The sequence below is a fragment of the Protobothrops mucrosquamatus genome, unplaced genomic scaffold, assembly GCF_001527695.2.
Source record: "Protobothrops mucrosquamatus isolate PMUCROS unplaced genomic scaffold, P.Mucros_1.0 scaffold2972, whole genome shotgun sequence".
NCBI classification, from domain to species: domain Eukaryota; kingdom Metazoa; phylum Chordata; class Lepidosauria; order Squamata; family Viperidae; genus Protobothrops; species Protobothrops mucrosquamatus.
This window is the reverse complement of record NW_015388993.1, coordinates 154,690-179,235: the sequence shown is the minus strand read 5'-3', so window position 1 is coordinate 179,235 and position 24,546 is coordinate 154,690. Positions and strand designations below refer to the sequence as shown.

The 24,546-nt window shown below is 35.8% G+C and overlaps 1 protein-coding gene across 1 annotated transcript in view; it reads left to right on the top strand.

Moving 5' to 3' along the window:
• Nucleotides 1-23,393, top strand: part of LOC107296786 (putative interleukin-17 receptor E-like) — a 39,675-nt gene extending 16,282 nt beyond the window's left edge. The window contains exons 8-17 of the mRNA XM_015826138.1: nucleotides 419-473; nucleotides 5,001-5,164; nucleotides 7,624-7,668; nucleotides 8,844-8,901; nucleotides 11,395-11,540; nucleotides 12,970-13,035; nucleotides 14,872-14,929; nucleotides 16,742-16,858; nucleotides 19,768-19,822; nucleotides 21,543-23,393. Coding sequence (XP_015681624.1) covers nucleotides 419-473; nucleotides 5,001-5,164; nucleotides 7,624-7,668; nucleotides 8,844-8,901; nucleotides 11,395-11,540; nucleotides 12,970-13,035; nucleotides 14,872-14,929; nucleotides 16,742-16,858; nucleotides 19,768-19,822; nucleotides 21,543-21,552 — 774 coding nt within the window. The 3' untranslated portion in view covers nucleotides 21,553-23,393. The remainder of the gene's footprint in view (nucleotides 1-418; nucleotides 474-5,000; nucleotides 5,165-7,623; nucleotides 7,669-8,843; nucleotides 8,902-11,394; nucleotides 11,541-12,969; nucleotides 13,036-14,871; nucleotides 14,930-16,741; nucleotides 16,859-19,767; nucleotides 19,823-21,542) is intronic.
• The last annotated feature ends 1,153 nt before the right edge of the window (nucleotides 23,394-24,546 follow it).

Below are 24,546 nucleotides of genomic sequence, written 5' to 3'. Positions count from 1 at the left end.
GAAATCAGCTGGCACTTTGATTATGCCATTGTGGCCACCATCTTGAGATTTTTGACCACACCCTGAAGACAGCTCTGAGATCATGACTTAGAGGAGAGGGCTAATCCTAAATGGAAACCTCCCACCCATGACACACAGATAACAAAAATCACAAAATGGTTTGCATGAGTATTACATCCAGTTTTCAATATTTAATCATTACAAAAAAAATAGTGAAATTCATTTTATTTAGATTTTTTCCAAAGAAGAACTGATATTTTATTTTTGGTTTAGTTTTTCCTATTATACATTTATGTTATTTGATTACTCCATAAAACACCTTAGGAGAAAGACCACATAGAAACTGTCATATGGGCAATACTTAATTGAAAAGCAATTTATGGTGATTTGAACTAATGGATGCATGTTTGGATTACAGGTGTGGCCAGCGATTTTAGATGCACGAAGAATGCAGTTGTGCCCATTCAAGAATGGCAAGTGAAATGTGCTTGTTGCTTTTTCTGAGTTGTAATTATTCTATTTTAGAAACATAAACTAATGGGCGGAAAAAATAATTTCACATGTAGCTGCCCCCCCAATAATAGGTCACTTGAGTCATTTGAGTGGGTAGCATACACAAATTATAAAGTAAACAAACCAATAGATAAATCTGACTTCTACATTTGTGTTCCTACATTTGCTTGTTTATAAAAATTTTGGAGCGAGCCCTATAACAATAAAAAACCTGAGTGTCTGCCTTATTTTTCTAATTATGAGAATAATTGCAAAAATCTCAGCATTTCTGCGGCTATTACAAAACAGGCACATAATATTCACTCATCATTCTGATCTAATTGTAGCAAGACCATGGATTCAGGTCAGTGGTGGGGTTCAAATATGTGAACAACCGGTTCTCTGTGTGGATGCCGCTTCTGGAAGTCCATCCTGGGCCTGGGCAACAAAAAATTAGCTACTGGTTCTGTTGAACTGGTGCAAACTGGCTTAATCCCGCCACTGATTCAGGTCAAATGACAGAATAGGCCATATTAGTATGATACCATAGGACATGTAGGGTCAATTATACATATATGAAATAGTAACAATACATTCTGAGGTTTATCCTTTTCTCCTGTGCCACTGAACAGAACCACAGGATTTATATTAACTTGAGAAACAGTGAAACTATTGGTTATTCCACTACTAAATAAGCACTGGAGATTTTAAGTGAAGCAGAAGGGGAAACAGGAAGGAATGACTGTCTGTCTGTTCTGATGATTTGTCCCTTTAGACTAGCAGTATTATATCTGGGCTGTGAAAATCCAGATTACTACTAGAGAGGAGCAAAGAGTAACAAAATGCTGCCTCTCTACTGCATGCTTGTGGTCATCAAGATTTATGCAGTGCTTATATGGTACCTTTTTGCTCACTGGATTAAAAATAAAAATACTGATCTTGTTTGCCTTTCAGAAAAGCAAAGCAGTGAGAACCAGCTTTTTAAAAAAACAACAACAAAGTGTTTGGGGGGATTGAATGCAGGCCTTAAGAGAGGCAAAATGAAGAAGTCTCCCATCATAGATGCTAAGTAATAAATAGCAGCAAGTGCTGAAATGCTCCACACAGGACGGGAGACTCTGTCTCTTCTCTAGGGGCAACTTCTGCATCTTCAGCTGGCACTTGCAGTATCTACAAGCTTCTTCCAACTCTGAGAAATGCTAGTTGAGACTGTGGAACAATGTGAAGTGCTTTGTTGACATGAATCAAAGTTATCATGTACATGATGCTAACTATTGTTAGAGTGTTGAGCATATGCTTAAGAAAACATTTAGGGCATAATGTAATTTATAGAATCTCACCAAAGCCAGTGAAGTGGTATCATCTGAACATCTTTATGATGTGGTTAAGGTCATTTCTCTATTTGCCAGAGCAACCCACTTGCACTGATGATCAAGATGCTGGTTGTTATAGTTAAAGCCCTACATGGGTCAGGTCCTGAACACTTTCAGGACCTTCTATTCTGAGTGGTTTGTGCCCATCCAATAAAATCTAGCAGGGACCTCTGAATTCCATCTTTGAGGGATTCCCATTATCAGGAACCACAAAAGTGTGACTTTTCTGTAGCTGATCTGCGCCTCTCTTTTGCAAGAGTGCTATATCTGAAGGCAGGTTAGCATTAATCCTGTTGGTATTCTGAAAGCTATAAAGATCCAGCTCTCCTGGGAAAAATCTGGGGACTGGACATAGGATGGCTCTCCTTCATGCATTAGCCAATACATCTAAGAAAAAGTTTGTAGATTGGCGAGCTGATATTTTTTACCGTATTTTCCGGTGTATAAGACGACTGGGCGTATAAGACGACCCCCAACTTTTCCAGTTAAAATATAGAGTTTGAGCGAGAGAGGGGGGGGGAGAGAAAACTTGATGAGTAATATGCCAAACCACATGTGTAAAGGAATAAAATAGAATACCCGTATTTTCCGGCATATAAGACAACTGGGCGTATAAGACGACCCCCGACTTTTGAGAAGATTTTCAGGGTTTAGAAAGTCGTCTTATACGCCGGAAAATACCGTAATTCTTTCAATTTTATTTCTGTACCATTTTTGAAGGAATATTTTTGGAACTGAATGGCACATAGATTCCTGAAAATAAATGAATGTCCAAATATGAATACACACTATTTATATCCCCTTTCTACTGTCACTTAGAGTTGCCATGAAAAATTAAAAGCTCATTTGATATATATTTAGCCAGAACAATAGCATTCCCAAATGATTCACAATTCATATTTTCATGTGGACTGATATTTTTTTTAGCTACAAGAACTGTCAGAAACTACTTTAGCATATGATAGAAACATTTTTATATCTTATGCTATGAACTGTATAAGTTTATAAAGAGGAGACAAAATGTAGAATTTGAAGTCAGCAACTTCAAGTGTGATATTTAAGGGTGAGGCATGATCATAAGATGGCTTCATGTCTATTTTTTGCAACAGATAATAAAGTTTGCTAAATCAGGCTAGGCTTACTCATATTCAAAGCTGTCATAGTGTAAGCATAATAAAACATGTAACAATAGTAGTAGAGACTAACTCTGAAAAAAAAACATTTATTCCTTGGATACATGAAATTTGCTTCCAAATGTGCAAGTGCAGGTCTGAGTTAATCATTATACAAAATAAGCATGTGCTTAATCTCCTATTAAGTCCTTATCTCTTTCACTGCCACACTTAACTTTAGTCAGGTTCACGTAATTGTCTTATCTGCTGTATTTGACTTTAATCTGCATTGCTAAAAATATTTTTTTGGCATAATGAGTGACTAAAGCTTAAAATTTTGTTTTGGAGGGATCATTAGATATCACATTTGTTCCCATTTCATAGAAGGAGAGCTTCCCTTCCATTGAGGGGCGCCATTGTTGAGTTGTGCTTGGGACATCAGTTGGCTTTAATCCAGTCTTATGTATATGGAAAGAAAAGTAAATAAAAACAGGAAGAGAGAGAGGGCATTCTATAACTCTGTAAAGATCATACCTTCTAGCAAAATGAATTAATTCTGCAAGATTATTTGATATGGGTTTCAAACTATTGGTGATTATTTAAAAGGGATATTTTTCTGGCAAATCTGCTGAAATGATAAATATGACCTGTCAGACTGCAATGCACCTCAAGGATTCTTATCTTTTCTGGCTCTGTCAATACTGTGCAGTTAAGTTGAGATTTCCCATTCAAAGGTGTGACTGCTAAGTGAATGAAAACTGCAGAATTGCCTTTGAACTCTATAATTCAGAATGAATTTCTTAGTCTTTACTCTAAAATTGAACCTTAATCGAGAGACTAGCTTGTTCCCATTAAGATTAAATAGCAAGTCCTACCTCCGTTATTGAACTGGTCTGACCAAGCAAAATTCCTGGGTTTGTGGAGGTTTCTATTTATTGTATGTTCAAGCAAACATGAGTTGAAATCTTGTTTGGATATTACTCTACTAGCACAGAAGAGAAGAAATTAAGCAGACGAGGAAACAGATGTCCAGGGGGGCAGGGATGGGGATGTGCCTTAATAGCCATCTCCCCTTTTAACCTTCATGGACCTGGGCTAAGTGTTTGTATAAAACTGATAATGCTGAGCATCAAATCAAATAATGCTGAGCAGCATTATTCTAATGTTATACTGTATAGCTGTACCCGGCCACACGTTGCTGTGGCTCAGTCTAGTAAAAGCGTGTGTTGCTTTTACATCCAACAGATGGTGCTGTTTTTCAAAAAAAGCATGTTTTTACCTGTCACAGGTGTGACATCTATATAAGATAGGTATATACAAACACGCGCCTATTCAAATGCAACGTTGCGTCAAAATTTCAAAGCAATTGGTGAAGAACTTTCAGAGATTTAAGATTTTGAACAAACATTGTAAATGTAAAAATAAATATATCTAATGTTTACGGAGGAAAAACTAAAAGATACCAACGAATAACTAAAAGACTCCAAGAGAGTGAACCGTAGGACCATGTCATGAAGTCGACGGTACTTAGAACTTGTAACATGTCTTTACGTAAGTATCGTACTTCGTACTCTAAATTTCTCCCCTTCCTTACAGTCAATGTACTATTCAAACTACCACACAGAAGAAAACTCTGATCTATGTTTTTGTAACACAAGTAATGAGTCCCAGGAATAACAAGTGTAGTTCTTTACAGTGCAAGAATTAACTAGGTTCATGCTTCACACAGCTCAGATCAGGGTTCTCACACATCTTTGCTGGAAAAATCTAAAAGGGTACTAGATAGCAGCAAAAATATAGAAAACTTTTGATTATTTGATGCCCTCCTGAGGGCATTAGGATTTTTAAAAACTCAGATATGGTAACCCAATGAAGCCACAACTCTCTCCATCCTATATTAGCCCACACGATAGGCACTTGGTATAGCAGCATTTTGGATCAACATTCAGATTCAGATCAACATTCTGAATGTTAGAGAAACTCATATTTATATGTCTTTGCTTTCTTCATTTCTTTGTCTTAGATACTGAGACCCTGTGGGATAATATTGTTTATCAACCTGCCACACAAACACTGACTTGGGAAGCTGTCTGTCCTGTTCATGTTACTGTCAGCCTTTGTCAACTGATGAAGATTAATGATCAGTGTGTTGATCTAGAGGGCACTGTCAACATCGTTACAGAGAAAGTAAGCAATAATAAAAGAAAATGTTCACTACATAAGAAGCAGGCTTATTGCCCACACTACTGGCTGTCATGAATGCTTCTCAGATGCATGAAATTTCATTCAGTTCAACCAAACCATTTTAGCCAGATTCACTAGACAATATTTTAGACTTATCAAGTTCCTATAATGAAGCCCTATAGGGTACTCAAAAGCCCATGCAAATAAAAACAGAGGACCACTTAAGCCTATCTTTTTGATATCTGATTCACTTATAAGGCCAAAAACGCATACTCCAGTCCAACTTTCTCCAAGCCAAAAGCTAACCAGGGTTGTAAATAGAGTATATGCCATTTGACACATCTCCCACTTCTCTAACATTTGAATCACATCGATGTCTTATTGTAAACATGGAAGATGCTGCTTTATATTATTTGACATGCATATGGAGCAACATCTGAATCAAGGCACACCTATAGCCAATGTTAATCCTCTTTCACAAAGCTAGCACTAATGAAAGCAGAGCCAAAAATTTTAAACTAGTGGTGATTTGCATGCAAACATAGATTTATAATGTAGAAGCTTACCTGCAAACATCGATAATAGAGAAGGTTTTCACAACTGCATATTACATTCTCTGCACAGTTAGCTAACCATGTGTATTATGAGCTTTGGAGTGGGTGAGTCAAGATAGAGGATATATGGATCTCTGGAATCCATTGATTTTCATTCAGTTGATTTTTAAAAATGAAAACTGCATGGTAATGGAAGAATTATCACACTTTATTAAGAGCATAAAGTAACCCAAATATTTTCCTCCTCCTTCACTTTTAAAAAATGTACCAGATGTTCACAAGATTTCCGAGCTCTCCACAAAGACTTTATATCAATGCTTCATAAAGACTAGTATGACTATATGAAAACATGTATTTCTTGAGCTTGAAGAGGAAGTTCATTTTGGCTTGCCTCATCATGTTGCAGAAATAAAAAGGCTATTTTTTGCAGCAATTCTGGGTTCTCAAACTCGAGCTTCCTCTTTATATATCACTTTCTGAAATGCCAGAAACAGGATAATATACAAGGGCTTTCAAGGAAGTGATGAGACAGAGAAGTCCATTCTATTCATGAATGCAGATCATTTTAAAAAGAGAATTATCCCCCACCCCACCCCCATTACGTGGATACTTAGCAAAGTAAATAAAACACTTCTCCCTGACATCCAGTAACTTTTAGAATGTTTTACAGGAAGATCAGTAATAGTGGAGTTTTATTTTTGACTAGTATTTATTTCATTTTGGGCTCCAGTGGGAACTCATTGTCAAATTTGTACCCAGTGGCATCCATTGGACAATAATTATGCAATCCTAGTAAGTGAAGGATCTACTTTTTCATACCCCATACCTTTGGTGCATAAATAATATAACAAATGTCTGTTATTTCAAATTTTAACCAATTATTATGAGAAAATTCCCAATGGGCAAAGGGACTATTTAATAGTGACATGGTCTATTTTGGGGGTGCTTACTCATTTGAGTTTTTATTTTATTTATTAAACAGATTTATAACTAGTGGGTTTAGGGTGTATTACTAAGATCCACCACATGTTGTTATTTTACACTGTTAAATTGGGGTGGGGGTCAGGGAAAAGGGAGTGTCGTCGTTGTTTGTGTTAGTTTGTTCAGTGAACTAGCCGAGGTATAATTAGGCCCCAGGGGTTCTGATGACTGTCCCTCTCTATCAAGAAGTTTATTTGACCGGGGTTCTCATGTAGAGCTTTATAAGTTTTAAAGTTTTGGTTTGAGCCAACAGAGGGCATCCCTATGTAGAACATATTACAATAGTTCAAATAGGAATTAACCATGGCGTGGGTGACTGTTACTTAAGCAGGTTATGAAATGGTCTTCTGTTAATAAGCATGTCATAGTTAAAAGAATTCTCTGTCAGCAAAGCATTGTAAGAAATGGAATCATGGTAGGTTCATTGTCAGGAAGGTATGGGGGTATGATGTAGATTTTTCAAACCAATTAATTACGAAAACCAAAATTCATTTAATAGTGAATTCAACAAGGTTAAGAACTTTTTCCAGAGGCAAGTCTAAAGGGCTAACCACCCCTTTTCTAGATGAAACTGATTCTAATCTACAGCATCCCTCTGCTCATTGTTAATACTCTTTTGAGACTCTCCCATCCCTTTCTTAGCACCAGAGATTTCTTTTACAATTCCTGCTCTTAGCAGAAATCAGATCAGATAGCCTCCATTAAAAACTAACATTCTTGTCCAAGTACAGAATAGTTTCAGTGCAGAGGGAGGAGTTGTGGAGACAAATACAGCCATGGACTAGGGTCAGCAGAGATTGGTTCCCCCCCTTCACTCCAATTGTGTTCATTATGCATGATATATCATTAAAATTTTATAGAATGTTCTTGTTCAGATGCTTGTCTTTTCAGGGTTGGCTGACAATTTAATAATCTTTTTTCAATCAGGTGAAATATTCCCGAGTTGATACACATCCAAGTCTTTGCATGAAGGTATATTATTTCCTAACAACTTATACATTTATCCAATTGCCATTTCTAAGTGAGAGGTTATGATCCTTATTCTGGTTTAAGGTCTCAATACAGATTTGATTTGATTTGATACAGTAATGAACTTTTTTAGTGTGCAAGTCTCTTGTTCTGATGGAGCTTGAAACTGATAGTTTAGTAGATATGGTGGAAAAATTTATCCCACCAGGAATTCTGAAGAGAGTCTCTTTTCTGAACCTGGCATTTGACTTGTGTGTCCATGTGGTGGTGGGTAATTTTCCACTGAAATCAGGTGATATGTCGTTTTGAAACAAATGTCAGTTTCAGAGGAAGAATTTGTCTTAGCCATATAGTAGGGTGGAAAATAATTTTACAGCTCCTTCCCATCCTTCACAAGCCCATATCAATAGCTAACACTGCTTGAACTGTAAAATGTGTAAACTGTGTAAAAGGCACCATGTATATGCTGGCATTAAATATAATCACCTTTCAGAGATAATTTGGAAGAAAGAAGCAAGACTAATAGTGTAAACACTTTTGTTGACCCAGAATGCTAATTGTACATAAAAAGTTACGGTAGAAAAGGTATCCAACAGTATGGTCTGGATCATCCATTGTTGCAAACAGTGGTAGGTTTAACACAGTTTATTGAACAAACCACAATTGGCTCATACACTGCATGAATCCGTAAACCATGGTTTTTAAAGCGCAATGGCTAATTTATATCAAATTCATACTAAAATTTTGAATAATTTTGGCATAGCATGACTGATAAATCCAGCTCATGTGGGTCAAAAAACTATAGATATGGTAAGGAATTAACATATAGTGGATCATAAATTGGAATATGATGCAAATTATAAATTACTGTTACATTATTCCCACTACCCTTCATTAAAATATCTAGGAAGAGTTTCATCGTTTAATTTTATGGATATTTGTTCAAAGGTTTATCTGATTGGTTGTAATGGGCTTACTCTTTAGGATGCAGCCATAAGTTGCTCTATTATTTCTTTGGTCTCATTAACCTTATAAGCAACATTGTCATTCAGTCTGATAGGACTATTTCTCCAGAGACAGAGATTCAATCCATTCAACATTTTGCTTCAGTTTATTGCAATGGAAAATTCAGGCTGGATAACTCAAATTAAATGTTAATTTCTTTTAAACCTTTTTAGTTTGCAACTGAGGACAACATCTGGGTTAAATGCCCATTCAATCATGGACAATTTCAAGGTAAAATATTAATTGTAATGTAATGTAATTGTAATTCATAATGGATTAAATGATTAACAATAACCAAAGCATATAGAAATAGTTTGGTCTATACATAGCATAACATGTAAATGATTTCATTATTACTATCATTTAAACTTTTTTAAAAATTTTAAGTAGTGTGAGAATATATCTTTTGATTTGTGATATTTTTGTGATAAAATGATAAAATTCCCAGGAGAAGAGGAAATGCATTTCAGAGGAGCAAGAGACAATATAGTTTAGACAGTTTCTGTGGGAAAAAGAGAGTGAAGACAACTCCTCTCTAATAGTTCCCATATTATATGTTTTATGGTACAAGTCTCTTTCTTGGTTTTTGGAACATGACAATTTTTCATCATATAGTGTGTATAGTGTTTATTCCTTTAGAATAAATCAAACATTTTCTAAGCTATAGGGACATTCATTGAAGTGCAACTTTTGACATGGAAGTCATCATCTATTAATTATACTAGCTGCTGGTTTTCATCATGTTCCAATAAAATTCCCATACAGAATTTCCATCACCAAAACTGCAGTGAAATATTAAATTTATTTCAGCCAATCTGGTAAAGTCCTAATTTTAATGAAAAGAAGTTTAGTATGTGTTTATGAATTCCTTGATCATCTCTGGTTTTTTTTAGATAGGATGTCCTTATAATTCATTGCCCACATAAGAAAGCAGAACAAGCAGTTAATTTAATTGATAGGTTTTCAATAGATTGTTCTTCATATAAGGAATACTTTAATATAAATTGCTTTTTATGATTAAAACTACAAACACAGATCCACTGAAAGATAGGAATCACTTAGTAGATACTTAAATCCCTATCTACTTATCTGCTAATTCTGTATATTAAATAGTTGAAGGAGATATCCAAAACCTGCAGGAGAGTGTCACTCCCAAAGATCATCTCATCTGCATGACATCAGAGTTATTTGTGAAAGGTTGATTCACATACATCTCTGTTCCATAAGCTCCCTCCAAAAGCCAGTTACAATTCAGTTTTTCATTCTAATGGAAATCATCTGTACACTGACTATTTCAGACTGAGGCTGATTGTCTATTAATCATTCAGATCAAGCTGGAATCTGCAATTTAGGCATGGAAATATAATAATAATAATAATAATAATAATAATAATAATAATAATAATAATAATAATAATAGTAAAGTTGGAAGGGACCTTGAAGGTCATCTAGTCCAACCCCCTGCTCAGGCAGGAAACCCTATACCATTTCGGACAAATGGCTGTCCAGTCTCTTCTTAAAAACTTCCAGTGTTGGAGCATTCACGGCTTCTGGAGGCAGGTTTAATTTAGATTAATATTTTCCAGTTACTCCTTATTCCTTTCACAATTTTAGTATATTCCAATATGAGTATAAATTACTAATTAAGAATTATGAGTTTAACTTAATCTGGGGTGACATTTTAAAGTGCATGAAAGCACCACACCTTTGCTGCAATCTTTGTAGGTATCCAGCCCAGGGCTAGTATTTGTTGGAAACTTTGTTAAAAATTGGAGGTTTTCCAGCTTTATTCTGATTGTTTGATTGTTTATTATGCTCCTGAAGGAATGAATTTTCATATATTTTTTCCAATAGCTTTCTTAGGATCACATGGCCAAGTTAGGCATTTTACACAATACAGAATAACAGAGTCGGAAGGGACCTTGGAGATCTTCTAGCCCAACCTTCTGCTCAAGTAGGAGACCCTATACCATTTCAAACAAGTGGATGTTCAGTCTATTCTTAAAACCCTCCAGTGATGGAGCGCCCACAATTCTGAATGCAAGCCATTCCACTGCTTAATGGTTCTCACTGTTAGGAAATTTCTCCTTAATTCCAGGTTGCTTCTCTCCTTGATTAGTTTCCATCTATTGTTTTCTTGTCTTGCCTTCTGGTGCTATGGAAAATAGCTTGACCCCCTCTTCTTTTTGTTGAAATATCGGAACACTGCTACCATCACTCCCTTAGTCCATCTTTTCTCTAGACTAGCCATACCCAGTTCCTGCAACCAACATTTTTGCCAACAGATTTGAATTAAATTGAATTGACGAACGTGGAAGGTTTTGATTGCAGATTTTAGAAGTAGAAATAAGACTCTTCGAATGGAGGATGCCTTTGGAGCTCGGTTCAAAACCTCTTCATGGAATATGATTCCATCATAATATTATAAAAATGTAAAATTATGAGTGTATGAAATATTTTTTAAAAAGAATGTTTACCATAGGGCTATGAGAATACATTTTATTATTATTTGTAAGCCTAAGAATGGAATAAACATCCAGTGTGGTGTAGAGGTTAGTGAGTTAGACTAGGTCAAGGAGACCCAGGTTCAGCTTGAAATTCAGCGGATGAACTGGTTTGATCACCCTTTCTAAACCCAGTCATAATAATAAGGTATGTCAACTGAAATATTACTAATCCAGTTAGGATTACATATCAGTTTGATGGGTTTCTTTCTGTTCTCAGCTTGGAAAATGCGACTTGCTGTGATAGAACAACAAATAGAAGTTTCTTTCATGTCACATTTTGAAGCAGAGTTTTCAGTACTTGTATGTAACAGGACCAATTTGCATTCATGCAACTCTACTGGGACCCTCAAAGCCTTTTCAGTGGTTAGTGCAACTTTTTATGTTTCAAAGATGCTTAAGCAAATCCAGTGTGAAGAAGATATGCCTGTGAAATTCATTTCAGATAAAAATGCTAAGAATCATGCAATTCATGAGAAACATTTATGTTAGAAAGAACTATATGTCTATATGTACACTTACCATGCTCACAATTATTCACACATATGAACATAAGTTCTTAATGCTGCAATATATTTAAATCATAGTGAACAACTACATACATACAGTTGGACTGTAGCTATGATGAAATGTAGTGAGGAGGTGGATTTCCAGGAGGGAGGTGATGTACTGCAGAAGTGTAAGAAGCAACACAGCCCCTCCCTAATAGTTCACAGAATATATTGTGGATGCAGATAGTAAAACTCTCAGTCTGACAAGATTGTATGTGTCTCTGTGTGAAACAATAAACACTCAGCTCAGAAGAAACATCACATTTCATTCTTGACAGTAGGCAAGGGATTTTCTCTAAAAGTAGACATATATTTGAAAAAATCTTGAAATGTTCTTTAGCGCTATGCTGGGAAATGATGATTTGAAGACAAAGTTTCCATATTGACTTTTACATACTGACTCCTTCCAAATTTTCTCATAGTAATTTCACAGCCAGCAATTGTTGCTGACCTAAAAACTTATTTCTTGTTCATAGAGATATTTTTCTTTCAATGTTCCCAGAGATTACACCTGAATTTTCAGTATGCAAAACAATATGCAATATTGTATAATGTTTAAAATGAAATATTTATTAAATATTTATTAAAGAAAGATTGGCCATCAAACTCTTAATTCCAGACTGATTTAAATAAATTGGAAATTCCCTCCTAGATTTTATTCCAGAAACCCAACAGAGACGGAGTATTATTTTTTGGGATGGGAGGGTGGGGTATCAACATGATCATAAGTCAATAGTCTCTTTTTGGCAATATGTCGATTATACTGTATTCTCTCTCTCTCTCTCTCTCTCTCTCTCTCTCTCTCTCTCTCTCTCTCTCTCTCTCTCTCTCTCTCTCTCTCTCTCTCTCCCTCCCTCCCTCCCTCCCTCCCTTCCTCCCTCCCTTCCTCCCTCTCCTTATTTCACATCTTGGAATGTGAAATGTGAAATGTGTCTACTGACTGACATCTATGTTCTCTATAATATCAACAAATGACAATTTCAGAAATTCCAAGATCATTTCTAGAGTTTGAGAAATAAGACATATTCCCATGTATCCCCAAATGTTAAATCAATTAACAAGCACCTTCAGATGACTCTAGCATAGCAAGCCACTTGATGAACATGTCAGGAGCAGTGAAATCTGCATTAGAGTAAAGCTAATATGTTTTGTGAAACCGCAGAATAAGTGGCAGGCAACAGCTCCAAAAGATTACACGGCTTTATTTTGTTGAAGTTGACTTGGTTTTGACTTGTATTTTCCAGGGTGGATTACGTTTACCATCTGTCAACATTTCAGGGAAACCTTGTGGCTCAAACGTCTGCATTAAGGTATGTTTTTTTTTATATTAAGCTCTCTTATGGATCTGCATGTAATTAATAACTAAAAGTGTGTGTGTGTGTGTGTGTGTGTGTGTGGGAAACATGTAAAAGATTAAAATAACATCTCACATTAAAATAATGTTAATAATGTATTAACAATCTGGGAAAGATTCAACATTTTAAATTATACAAAGCAACTATCTCTGACTGACAGAGATAATATTTTCAAAGCTTTCTCAAAGGGCGACCTGGATTCAATCCCTGTTTTATTTGGAAGTGAAATTCCCCAGATGTTGAGAAATCAGAGCCCAAGTGATGGCCAAACCCATCAGCTGCCATTAAAGGTGGGCAGTAGGAGCAGTGCCATAGCTGGGCAGGATGGGAAAAGCCTTCGTACCCTGAGGAGCATGAACAGAGGGCAATCACAACATAAGTAGCAGCAAACTCTTCAGCAAACCAGTTTCTTGCATTTTTAATGGCCAACTGAGGCAAAAGCATGTACATAGAGCAGTAATAATAAACACATCTCTATAAATCAAACAGCTAAACGCAAACATTAGGAGCAGTACTTTACTTTGCAGGCAGGAAATGGAACAAAGAGTTGGATAGTCCCCTTTCTTCTTTCTCCTTTTACGTTTGGGATATATAATCTGCTGGCCAAAGCATCCATGATGTCAGTGTGTGTTCTGCTGCCTCAGAGCATAGCTCTTCCTTCACAATCTAGTACCATTGTCCTTGGGTGTGTATAGATAGGTATCCTGAAAGTGGAGTTGTAAAGAGTCACTCAAATGCCTTTTAATTTGTTAAGCTGTGGTATTTCCACTTTTCTGGCATATTTCTGTTCAACTAGGAGCACCAACAAGCCTTTGAAGTGATCTTCTGATATGGTATTTTGCTTCAAAGTATTTTTCTTTTTGTAAGTTCAGGTTTATTGAATTATTTCTCTGCAGCTATCATTGTCACAAGTGAAAAAAAATCCCCAAATACAGAGAATTAGTGGAAGTTTTTTTTTTCTTGCTGGTATTATTTATTTTTCTTACCAACTTTTTAGACCCTCAGCCAGTAATCAATTCTCCCATGAAAGCTTTTATTACAGCTTTGTCTTCTTCCAGATACTCAGCCTTTTCATTTCTCACCCCTTCTAAAACCAGGTTAAAACATTTGAAATGGATCCATGTTGATTTGACTCCTTTTTAGACTTATTTGGATAGTAAGACAATATGAACTTGGGAATATTTGAATATGCACAGTTCTACAGCTCGCAAAGAATGAACAACTAATCAATGCTGGCCTTTTCTGGCGAAGAGCTGGCCTTAGAGAATTGTTAGCCTATCCATGATTGGTTCCTGACCAGAGACAGAGTCATTCATCTTGTCCTTTCAGATCTATGCTCATAACACTCACATATCACAAAACTAAAAGAAGATATAGGTAGTCCTTATTTAATGACTGCAGTTGGGACTGGTAATTCAATCATTAAGCAAAGCAGTTGTGAAATAAAACTGCAACTGTACTTTCAATCTTCCTTCAACTTTCCTTTGCTTTACAGATTTGCAAAGGTCATAAATTTGAGATTTGGTCATAAGGTTACTAGGTGAATGATTGCTAAAACAAGACAGATACTAAACAATAACTATTTGTAATTTTTAGGATTTTCCAAGATATACAAGGCACACAGAATTCTATTTAGTGTCACTCCAAAAGAATTTTTTAAAATATTCCCCCATGTTGTACTTCATCTATATGCTAAAAAACCCCCTGAAAATATATGTACTTGGATTTTACTGCATGTTGTCTCTCATGATTATTCAGGAAAATGTTTTCCTTTTCTTTTTTTTAAACAAGGGCTGGAGGACAGATGTGGACTATTCTGTTTCTTCATACGTCTGTGATTTACCCTGCAGTAAGTTTCAATAGAAAAAAAGGCTATTGCATATGAGATAAGGCAAAATATCTGAGGTTTCCTAACAGAAGTGATTTGGGAAGCTAGCACACTACCGTCATCATCCTTTGGTATAGAGAAGTGTTTTCAACTTTGGCAATTTTAAGATGTGTGGACATCTACTCTCAGAATTCCCTAGCCCGATGGCTGGCTGAAGAATTCTGGGAGTTAAAGTCCACACATCTTAAAGTGGCCAAGGTTGAGAAACATTGGTCTGGAGAGTTAGAGTTTTCAACCTGTTGTGGTGGGCAGCTGATATATTATGGCTTTTATTCAAGACTATTTGCTTCTGGAATATGAAGAGTTGTTCTGAGGACCTTGTGAAGATGTTGTAATGAAGTGAAAACCTTTAATAAATACATATAGAGCTATTGAGATTGCCATTGTGATGATAACTGCAAGAAGATAATATGCAGCTACCAAGATTACAGTCATGATGGCTCTATGAGGACCATGTAAGAGAAGATACTGCCTTAACAAATAAAACCTCCAGACATGTAGATAAAATCTGACTATGCATGTGATGGCAGGCTAACAATGAGAACCAGTATGATGTAGTGATTAAGACAGACTAAGAGACTCTGAGTTCTAATCCCACTTTAGGCATAAAGCCAAATGTGTGACTTTGAGCCAGTCACTCTCTCAGCCCTAAGAGAGAGACAATGGCAAGCCAGTTCTGAAATCTTGCCAGGAAAAGTACAGGGACTTATCAAGGCAGTGAGCAGTAGTCAATGTTGACTCAAAGGTACAAAAAAGAAAAAAAAAGACTAAGGCTTCTCAAGATTATTATCTATGAGATTCAGAGATGTACAGCCTCTGCCTTGAAAATAGCCTGTGGTGAACTACAGTACATAGTACAGTCAAACATGAGGACAGGAAAAGACCACAGGAAATACTTTATGGCATTTTATATTATGTCATAAAATACAATAATTACAATAATTTTATGTTATAAAATATTTTATAAAATCTGCCAAATTTCAGTTCCATGGGAGTCAAGGGTCCTGTATTTTAGATGCACTCTGTAAGTTAGTCCATTTGAGATACTTTGGTTCAAAAATTATTGCCCTATGATGCACCATTTTGCACAGTTAAAGGTTATAGACAAACAGAAGAATTGTAATAATATGTAGATGAAGCACAGTGCTTATTGATTTCCCATTGTTCAGCCAATTGTACTGAGGGCAAAAGATACAACAGTATTTTGAGAGCATGGAGGAATTTTGATAGCTCGGTTTGACCCAGGGATCATTATTCTCTGTCCATTCTTATTCTAATAGATTGGGAAACAAAAGAATTTTTTGCATATTGTCAAACAAAGAGGAATTGAAGCAAACAGAAACATGATAAAATATAGAATTCCTTGTATGTATCTCATTGCGTATTTCACCCTTTCCTCCCACTCCAAACAATTGAAAATTGGGGCACTTCACTATTTGAATTTCCAGCAAACTTTCCGCTGGGCGGCTTTCTATATTAGTAGGTTTGTGTGCTGATGACAGCAACACTCCTGGAGTATGTCAACATCCATTTTAACCTCCATTGGGTCTTCCACTTTTCTGTCTGTTTGGAACATGATGGTTAATGGTAAATGGCCACCAGTCCCTGTTAATTCATTTACATGGTGCTTTTGTTATGAAGCTTGTTGATCTGTTTTTTCGTCTCTATAATTTGGCTTTGACTAGAAGAACTATCAAAATCTAATGAAGGAAAATAATAAGGGCCTTCTTATTCTTAGATGAACATCTAAGATACTATTTTGTTTAATTCCAGACTCTTCTACTGGGACTCAAGAATATTATGAATATTCCTTAAGCATCCTCTCTCTCATAGCATTTCTTGCCATATTTCTAATCATGTTGGCTCTCCTTGGACACAAACTTTTGTCAGGTACTGATTTATGCAGCAAAAAAGTCAACAATTTGGTTGTAACAATAGAACTTTAGTTATAATCGATAGATTTTAATTATACAACACTGGCTTGGAAGTTTATTAGAAGTACTAATACGCAATCAGCTAATGGCTTGTTATTTTACTTTCTATTTTTATAATATACATTCAAGGAAAATTTGCACAGGGAAAATGTACAAGTGTTTTTTTTAAATGATAGCTTTTACAATTCCATCATGTAAATTTTCCTTTGAGTATTATACTGAATGTTCAGATCATTTTTTTACCCATTTGCAGAAGCTTATTACATTTGGAATTATTCCCTCTTCAAAGCACTCTTTGTTCCTATTGTTTTGCATGTATTATGGTTTCTGTGTGAAATCTATTTTTATACGAAATTTAATTGAGATCCAGTGGCAGTAATAGTAAAATATTGCCTATGAAGAAAGAGGAAATAGAAGGCAAAGATTGTGGGTACAAAATCTTCCAGCAATAAATTCATAATTAAATTACTTTAATTAATTTAATTAACTTTTAATGTTGAATTTTGACTTTTTTGCCTCTTATATAAATTTTATATAAAGTTTTTGTTTTAATATTTTACTTATAGACCTCCCAGAGTTCCTTCGTGAGGAAGATGAGCAATTTCTATATTTTTTATAAATAAATAACCAGAGACAATGTCTAAAGCATCCTTTATCATGCATCATTTTGAGTGTGAGCTCTGCAGTCAAACTTAATTTATAAATGAAACTGATGTCCAGCCAATGCTCTCTGGGTAAAACATGCAAAAGAAGCAAATCAGTACAGCCCCCCCCTCTTTTTTGCAAATCCTTTTAGAAAATGTGTTCTAGAGGTGAGGTAACTTTCCTATTAATAGAACACCCATCTGGGCAAGTAGAATCAATCCCAAAATATCCATTTCTTATAAATGGATATGGTTGCTTTCCATTACCACCTTTATCATCCTGGTATGCTACTTAGTCTCTTTATTTTCTTTTTCCAGGCAGGTACTGCATTTCCAAGCCAAATGTTTTCTATGAATGCTTTGGGGTATTATATGCGACCCAGAGACACGAATTGCTAAGGGCATTTTTAGATATGCAGTTAATTTTGTAGTTGGCACTGTGTTTTGAAAATGTGACAACTACCGACAAAAAATTTGATTTTTTAAAAAAAAATAAAATCAAGGTGAGGCAAATTGTCTGGGGTGTGCCAAGTATCCAGAATGCCTGTAAGAAATTCTATATGTACTTATTGACTTTTGGATTAGAAGCTGAGTCCACTACATGACTGCATAGGCCAACTACTTCTAAATTTCTTTCAAGAGAGGGATTGACCCTTTCTTGCTTCAGCAATAAAACTTAATATTTGTATGAAATCTCCAGCTTCATTTACATAATAGATTTGGATTTTATACCTGTCGCTTACAGACGGCCAATGTTCTGTAAGTCAATCTTCCCCAATTTGGTACTTTCCAACTAGCTTGAACTTCCCATAATCATGCCATACTAAAGTTGCCACATTCATTAGAAAATACAATGTTGGCTCCATAACATCAGTGATAAAGATTGATGGTATTTTACTTCCCTTTCACACCTGAATGCATCAGTAGATATGTTAATATGCATTGCTGCAATTTCATTGTCTGATTTCTCCTAAAAAACTGGATTTCTGTGTATGGCCTTCCTGTGTACATGCTTTCCATTTCTGAGTAAGAAATTTACAAACAATATCAATGTGTGAATTAGGGCAAAGTAAGTTTTGTGATACAACTCTCAAATTGTCTAAGACTGTTCATTCAAAAAGCAGACAAGCATTCCAATTATGGTATCCTGGTGGATTTCTATGTCTGATGGTAATTTGGGAAATTAAAAATCATAATACGAACTTATTGGCTGATTCACACATACATGTCGTATTTCCCATAAGTTACTACTTAGTGATTGATTGATCATGTAACTTGTACTGAATTGCAATGTTCATACTTTTGTTAAAAAGCATCGTTTTTGAAACAACTGTATGAGCAGTAGTCTATAATCTTGTTTATATAATTTGATCTTAATACTGATATTAAAGTAATTGTATAGTCAAGATGGAATAATAAAATCCTTTTAATTTTTTTATATAAAAATGTTTTTACAAATACTACAGTCCAAATAAAATGTATTTGGGAGCCCCAGTATAGTGTCTGGGAACTCAATGAGTGCATACAGATCTCCTTTGGTTACTATCAATCTCTCAGTCCACCTGATTTTTTATACTGATTTTTTAAATTAAAAATTGTGGAACTCCAATGCTGCAATGCACATGAGCAGTCTTTTGCTGCATTTTGAATTCTATGGAATTTGCTAGGTGAGCCTCAAATAGATCACATAAGGCTTCTTTGAAAATAAAAATGATGAAACCTGTAAATGAGGTGTATCCATCTACTCAGAAAAAGAAAATGGCAGGCAGTATTAGCAGAGAGCTTCCTGTGGAATGACCAGTTAGAGTGGAGTAGCAGGTAACCTCCATGCTTTGGAAATGGTATGCTTTCCAACAGTAATTTTAGAATTTTAACACTCATAACATTTCTCATTTAAAATGTTCAACATGTTTCAGATGGTCCACCAACTTCCCAATGGTTGGGAAATCCTAGTTCTAGCTTAATCCAGTGCCATCACCATGCGTGCTCAGAGAAGCTTTTCACAGCTGAATGGTTGGTGGACACGTGAACCAAGGACAATATGAACTCACTAGGGGTATTGAGATTAAGGGAAAAAATTATCTACTTACCACCACACAGCCATAAAACCCATTGGAATAGAGCCATATACATTGCCAAAAACTCACAGAGCAAAGACTCTCATAGTGACATAAAGAGCCACAGTGAGGAACAGTATGAACTGATTGCATTTTTTTCTCAGTTAATTCTAGGAAGACTTATGAAGAAAAAAGTGTAATACACATGATAATACACAGGTAAGCATGTGTTTTTGTATAGTTCTTTGACATTCTGAAGAATCTTTGCTCTAAAATGCAAGTAATTATTTTACAGTCAGTGTGTCATGAACTCTTAAAATTGAGGATGAATTTTAATTTTTTAATATCAGTAAAATAAAAGGCACTGAATTATAGCTAATATATGAATACAACTAAAATGTCAGAGGATATTCTATAACTATGTGACATTTTTTACAAATACATTTATAATGGTCTAATAATAATGATGGAAGAAATGTTCTTCTGTTAGAATTTCTGATTCCACTAAAATTACAAATTTCCCTATTTGAAATAATTTAAAGTTTCTATTTACTTTTAGGTAACACGGTTCTGGAGAAAGATATGAAGTATATACCTCACACTTCTGCCTTGGTAAAATATCATGTGAAGGATCTGTGTATTTGGGTTGAGGCTATTTAAGTTGGTTTAGGACATAATTGATAGTTTAAATAAATTCAAAGCTTGTCATTTATTATTTAAATTCAGAAGGCCTGGGCTAATTTTATTGATGTTTTGGAATGAAGTGTAAATCCTCTCACTCTCTGAAATTGATTGTTAAATCATCACTTATTACTTTAGATAATTGCTTGAACCTTTTACCTAGAAATGTCAACTAGAACTCAGTCTCCTGGTTTCTAGCCTCATGCCTTAAACCAGAGGTCCCCAACCTTGGGCCGCATCCTGTTACCGGGCTGTGGGCTGTTGGCCACTGGGCCGCATGAGTGGCTGGCCAGTGCACCCATGTGTGCATGTGCATGCCCCCCTTTTGCGTTAGCGGTGCCATTTATTTCAGAGTATTTCCATACCAGAGATTCATCATGTTTTATCATGTCATTCAGCCATCCCTGTAGTGCTGTTTCACTAAAAAAAAATATGGGTTTTATATGACCACCGTGATGGCTGATGCTGTAAGGTGCTATAAATTACTTTGTCTGGAAACATTTTCATCTGTATTTAATTGGTTTGAAATGGAAAACAGCTGGAGAGCTCTTAAAGCAGCATAAATATTTTATAGAGGGGTCCAATTTGGCCAGGTATAAGGAATTAAAATAGTCCTGGTTATATATGTTATATATATATAAACTACAATTATGTACATTATTACTCATCATTCTCAACTTCCCATTAAGAGAATTAATCTTTCCATGATTTCATTTGATGCATTCATTATCTTCTTTGCCAATTTAGAAACTTTTTATAGACCTAGAAATCCAGTAACCGTAGAGAGAATGCATTAAGGCCTTTCCTATTTTTTTTTTGGGGGGGGGATGTTTTGTTTTCATCTGTATTGAATGGGGAGATAGATCTGACATATTTTGATAGAGGGCATTTCCCATTTGACAAATTCATAGAAAATGAATATCCTTTTGTCAATACTCTCAGGATCAGTAGTTTCTACTCCTTTTGTGATAGAATATATTCAAACTGTTTTCTGCTTACATATTTTTGCCTACATATCTCAATGAAAAATGATACATTTCCTGCTTTACAAGCAAAGAATTATTACCTATTGTCTAATGATATAAATTACAGCTACTACTGCCTGCCAATAGTTGCAGAACAAGCTCTTTTTAGGAATATATGAGCTAGTAAAACAGATTGGCAGCCTTAGTGACTGATAGAAGTGGAAATGTATAATTGCACTTTTCAAATTGCAGATATTTCAAGAGTCTTGTGTCTCATTTTCTTATTTCTTCAGGATGAAATAGCACCATTTGTTTTATGTATGAAGAAAAGCAGACAACTTAGCAGAATGTCGTCACTTTCTCAGTTTTAACAAGTAATTGAAAGATTTCTCTACTGTAAAGAGTTACATGTGTAAATAATCCTCCTGTGCCAGAGGTCTTCCTTGACTTCAGTAACATAGGAATAATTTTTTGTGAGGAAAATTCCTTACCCTCTGCCCTATTGTCTCCCTTGCTGAAATAATTTGATAACAAAAAGTCTTTCTGTAAACAATGTGAGTTTCTCCTGAATCAATGATGGTGCCCTATATATTTGTGGAACGTGTTCCTACCAACATAAGAGGAGGAATTGGAACCTGGACATTTCATACATAATTGATAGTTTTATTCTCACCCTGATGATGATCAATTCCATGAAATAAATCATGACAACAGCACTGTCAGTATAGTTCATGGCATTTTTAAACACTACGGTATATAGGATGAATCTATGATAAAATATGCCCTGTAATGTAAAAAAAAAAAATCACTGATCTCTATGATTCTTTCATGTTTTATATACCTTCCTCTTTGAAGATCATTCCATTCAGAATATTACTTTCTATTAAGAGAAATAAATATGTTAGGAAAATATGTAAGTTCCAGAAATTGTTTGTTCTTAAACAAGTTCTTAAAAAGTACTGCCGTGGATAGAAACCTAGCACTTAGACACTGATTAGGTTTACTAGAGAATTGGATTTATGTAACTGGCAGTGACACAATATTTTCAATGATTAAAGTTTTGAGCATACTTTAGATAGAACTGAGTTCTATTAAATTCTGTGGGACATGTGTCTGATTTTACTTCTTATGTATGGGTTTCAAAAGAGTCTGTTATTGATTAGTGGGCTGTTCCTATGAACTGTCCATCATTTGTTTCCTACGATCTAAGCTAACTTTGTCAGACCATTTCAATGTTTAATGGCATTAGGGTAGCATCTTTTCAGAGTAACAAATATTCTAGAAAAGCATTAACATATGTGAGTACAGCTCACTTAATCAGATTACATCTGATGAAGTTTATGCCTCTTAATGTTTTGTTAGTATGAAAAGTGCTACCAAACTCCCAAATTTGGCTACCATAGATCAGTGTTTGTCAACCTTGGATGCATGGATTTCAACTCCCAAAATTCCCCAATCAGCATGGTGGCTGGGGAATTCTGAGGGGGTTGAAGTTCACATATTTTAAAGTTGCTGAGGTTGAGAAACACTACCATAGACTAACATGGGTCTTCTCTTACAAGGTTCACAGGAATGCTCCATTTACTATTACTCTTTTTCCTCCAGCAGTCCTTCTAAAAGCTTTTCACCCTGGTCTACAGCAAAATCTGAACTAGGGGAAAAAATGTGAGGAAAAGCAAGGGAACTAGTGGAGGAATATAATAAAAAAGCAGTAGTTTATTGAGTTCCTTAATAAGGTGGAGTCTGGTTATACAATACCATCTCCAGCTGTGCTACCCTTGCCTAAGCTAAGCTTATGTATGGGCTATGTGTAGTATTCATGTGTGATTTTTCTTTACATTCAAATTAAACTTTGGACTAGGATTTGACTTTTAGGATTTTAAATTATTGCAGTAATATGCAAAAAATGTTTATCTTTCTAAGAAAACTGTATTACTGGTATTGGCCACAAGGAGATATTTGGACCATGTTTAAATAACTTTGTAAAGTATTTAATATTTAACAGAAATCCAAAGGATGTGGGGAAACTTTATTTTATGTTCCCAAATGAGTAGCTATATTAGTGTTTTGCAGTAAAAGAGACAGTAAGAACATGTGTTCTTTCATGCCAATGTTTTATATACTCCTGTCAATATTTATACTTGCAAAGAAAAATAATAAAATACTCTGAACTCTACAAATGTCAAAAGTTTGTCATTTATTTCTCCTATTGTCATCTAAATTCTTGCCCTACATTCTTAATTTCTCATTAAAAAAAGGATTAAAGGTAACAGACATGAAAATTATGCTGTTTAAACCAAGGCTTTTCAACCAGTGGTATGGGTACCACCTGTGGTACATTGGCACCTGGCAGGTGGTACGCGACCATCCTAGAAAAATGGTAGCTGGGGAGGGGAATGAGCTGAACCGGTGGCAGCACCGCACAAGCCTGAGCGAGAGATGGCTGGAGCTGCAGGGCTGTCAGGGCTCAGCGGAAGCACCAGGATCAGTGCTTCTTCGGGGCTGTCAGGGCTAAGTGGAAGCGCCAGGATCAGCGCCAGGCTCCAGCTAGAGCTCGGCGCTGATCCTGCCGCTTCTGTTGAGCCCAGAAGAAGCGCCGATCAGCTGGAATTTTGCAGCATCTCCAGGGTCTTGTGATTTACATTCAGACGCTTGGCAATTGATTCATATTTATGACGGTCACAGTGTCCCAGGGTCATGTGAAGTGACCAAAACCTGCTGCAACCACCCAGCAGACGGGGGGGGGGGAATAAAAACCAAACATCCCCCACCCCGCCCCTGCTGCCAATCTCAACAGAAATGCTCACAACAATGAAAACCTCAGACAGGAGGAAGAGCACTGCTGGGTAGGCAAGCAGGTGTCTTGCTCAGCTCTTTTTTCAGTGCCATTGTAACTTCGAACAGTCACTAAGCGAACTGTTGTACGTCGAGGACTACCAGTACTTCATCACTTTTGGGGGGGGGTCATCAAGTTTTTGACACCTTGCTAGACGACTGGTGGTACTTGGATATTGCCATATCCTAAAAGTGGTACAATGGGTGAAAAGGTTAAAAAGCCCTGGTTTTACATGTGGGTTTACTTGATTTACACAGGCAATGGCTTCTACCATCCCCACATCTTCCCAAATGGGAGAAATAGTGAAGACTGTAAAAAGCCTGGCAGTAGAGAAGCTTTTTTCATCTATCAATCATTTTGTCTTAGGTTTTCAAAAGGCACATTTCATAGAAATGTGAAAACCCAACCCATATTGAAACTAGGGTAAGTCCCTTCTGAGACATTTGCCACACCCACATTCT